Here is a 3,053-nt window from a genome sequence, read left to right as displayed (position 1 = left end):
GGGGGGGGAACATTCCATGAATGATGTATAAATAATGTTTTTGTTTTAATGCTTTGAGAACATTATTAAAGATCAGATAACTTTGAACGAACGTTCTATTAAAGGTGGGGTAAGTGATTTCTGGTAGCCAATGTTGACATTTGAAATCACCAAAACAAACACGCCCCTACCCCAAAAGGGTCTCGCCCCTATTTTGATAGCTCCGCCCCACACATACGTGCAACCCAGGCAACGATTAGTTCTGTGAAACAAAGCAAAACTGCTGCTGCGTTCCATTCATGACGTATTGACACAAATTTAAAATGATTTTCAACGCTCGCTTTGTCGCGTCCAGTGTACTAGACAGACTTTAGCTGTTGCGGCGCAGACACGGTGTTACTCACCGATCGAGAAGAAACAAAGCAACCTCGCCGTCCGATCGCAGGCCTCCGCTCCTTGAGTTCTCTCCAGCGCTGCAAAGCTGATCCCATATTCACACGGGTCCTACTTCTTGCCTTGTTTCACAGACGTTTTCCTCTTTTGTTTTTTATCCGCCATCTCTATCTTTCTGTCGCTCGGCTTGGCTAATGTCCGTCCCGTGCGCTGAACGCGCTCTCCTCCACATCATGAGTAGACACGCCCCTTACTGCTGATTGGCTACAAGTTTGTTTTGCTATTCGGCTCGAATCGGTTTTCTAAAGTGTTTTTGAAAAATCGCTTACCCCACCTTTAATGTTACTGGAAGAATGTGCATGACTTTGAGAGAACTTTGCCAGAACGCATTTAAGCTGCTTTGATAAACAATATGAGATGAAACAAATGAGGCGAATCTCTTGTTATTTGTTTCGCAGGTGTTGTGGTCGGGAGGGTACATGGACGCGGTGAACGGGATGCTCCACATATCCGATCAGGAGCTGGCGTCCATGCGGAAGCTAGAGCTTCTGGAGGTGCTGTGTGAGGACGTGCTTCCCAGAAGCCTCTCGGAGATCCAGCGGCTCAGTGCTCAGCTGGAGCTGCACCGCGGATCGCTGCGGATGGACGACTTTGAGCGCACGGTCCTCACGATGGTGTTTACGGCTCAACAGCTCCAACATACCAGCCCCGGCCACCAGAGAGAGCTGTGGGTGAATGCACTCCTACGACTCTATAAAGCCATCAAAGGAGACCTGCGGCCGGAGTCGAGTAAAGCTACAAATGCCTGACTCTGAGAGAAGCATCTCATGTATCAGTCTACTGCAGTGCTTCTCAGCCAGGGGCTGCAGGACTGTCCCAGCTAACAGGGAACGTTCTGGCAAGCTTCTCTCAAAGTTATGAACAAATGTTCTTCCAGCAGCATTAATAGAGCATTTGTTCAAAGTGATCTGGTCTTTAATGAGCACATTATACATTCATTGTTTATGCACGTTTTTCTGAAACATTTTAGTTTACTTCTCTTTTTTTTTTTAACATCATACTAGTTTCAGAGGACTATCAAAAGTAACTTTATCAGAATGTTTGCAAAATGATCCAATAGAACGTTCGCTTAATCTCTTCTCTAATGTTCACATAACCAAGAAAAAATGTTTTTTAAACATTTTAAAAAAACTGGATGTTGAGAGAATATGAGATCATGTTTTTATAACTAATCTGGAACGCTAGCAAAACATATTTTTGTTTGCTAGGGTTCTGATCGCAGATATCAGAGGGAAAACAGTGCTAAATGCAAATAATAAAATGCAGCTAAGTATGTAATCAGGTAGAGCTAGTCAAATTAGACAGTGTCAATAATTGCAATGCGATTTGTATATGTTTTACATCATATTTGTAAAATGAGAAATAAATCATTTGAAAATAAATATAATATTTGAACTTAATAAAATAATTAATCTGTAAAATAAACAGATTTATAATTTTGAGAGCAGCTTCTTAATTCTGTAATTCTGTTATAGTATTTTTCACAAGTTAAATCAAATAAAAATTAGTGTGTCAGATTGGTCGAGACGCTACAAAGGTGTTAAAAAACAAATACAAATTCTAATAGTAAAATAATACAAACAAAACATGTATATTTATTTTACATAATACTTACAAAATTAGAAATAATTTGAAAATAAGTGAATATAAATATCATATTTGAACGAGAGAAAAAAATCTATAAAATAAACAGATTTTTAGATCGTTTAGATAGCAGCTTCTTTATTTTGTAACCCTATTATAGTATTTTCATTTTAGTTAAAAACACAAATAAAATGTTTTAATAAAAAATAAATCACCTCATTCTCAAAAAAGGTGAACAAAAGCACAAAGTAATGGAAAATACAACCCAAACTTGCAGCAACACTTAAAAATAAAGATTTTTTTTGCAGTGGAAAAGGTTCTTTAGATTATTCAAATGAACCTTTTCATTAGAACTGATCACTAAAAGGTTCTTTAGGGAACCGAAACGGGTTCTTCTACGGAATCGCTGAGAAAACAACCTTTATTTTGAAGTGTAAACTCTGGTTCCTGAAGCAGAACTGGTTGAGAAGCACTGACTGAACTGGACTTCTCTAATTACAGTGCGGTCAGATGAATATGACATGCATCTGTGTTTGCATAAGTTGACCTTCACAAAGACAGATCACATTCTTTGCATAAACGTGTTGTTGGTGCAGCTGATGGCACATTATACTACAGAATGAGCTCCTGATATGATCATCATCACGTCCTGGACCGTGTCTCCATGACACTTTCACCTGGAAATATTCCCAGTGGCACATCAAACCCTGCTGTCCGCTCGGCTGAGATCTGTGTTCAGGAGAAGTCATTGCTGAGAATGTGACTGATATTAAAGTTACAACTTCACAGCTTCATCGCTGCATTAAACAAGCCCCCCTACATGAGACAGTAAAGGACTGGAGGTTTCATTTCACCTGTGTTTTATTAAACACCTCAGGCAATATTTCAGCATCTGCCACCTGAGCAAAAGCGTTCAGACTCACTTATGAGACAGTGATGATCAGGGCCGTTTCTAGCCAATTTGACGCCCTAGGCGAAATCCCTATTTCCCCCCCCCCTCCCCCCCCCGACCTGCCCTCACACGTTAAGGTTCTAGC

At 40.1% G+C, this 3,053-nt stretch overlaps 1 protein-coding gene across 1 annotated transcript in view; it reads left to right on the top strand.

The window, feature by feature from the left end:
- LOC107568705 (protein FAM180A-like) overlaps positions 1-1,351 on the top strand; it is a 6,473-nt gene extending 5,122 nt beyond the window's left edge. Inside the window, exon 3 of the mRNA XM_016254682.1 lies at positions 831-1,351. Coding sequence (XP_016110168.1) covers positions 831-1,181 — 351 coding nt within the window. The 3' untranslated portion in view covers positions 1,182-1,351. The remainder of the gene's footprint in view (positions 1-830) is intronic.
- The last annotated feature ends 1,702 nt before the right edge of the window (positions 1,352-3,053 follow it).

Source organism: Sinocyclocheilus grahami, unplaced genomic scaffold (assembly GCF_001515645.1).
Source record: "Sinocyclocheilus grahami isolate Dianchi unplaced genomic scaffold, SAMN03320097.WGS_v1.1 scaffold1275.1, whole genome shotgun sequence".
In the NCBI taxonomy this organism is placed as follows: domain Eukaryota; kingdom Metazoa; phylum Chordata; class Actinopteri; order Cypriniformes; family Cyprinidae; genus Sinocyclocheilus; species Sinocyclocheilus grahami.
This window is presented reverse-complemented; position numbering and strand designations above follow the sequence as displayed.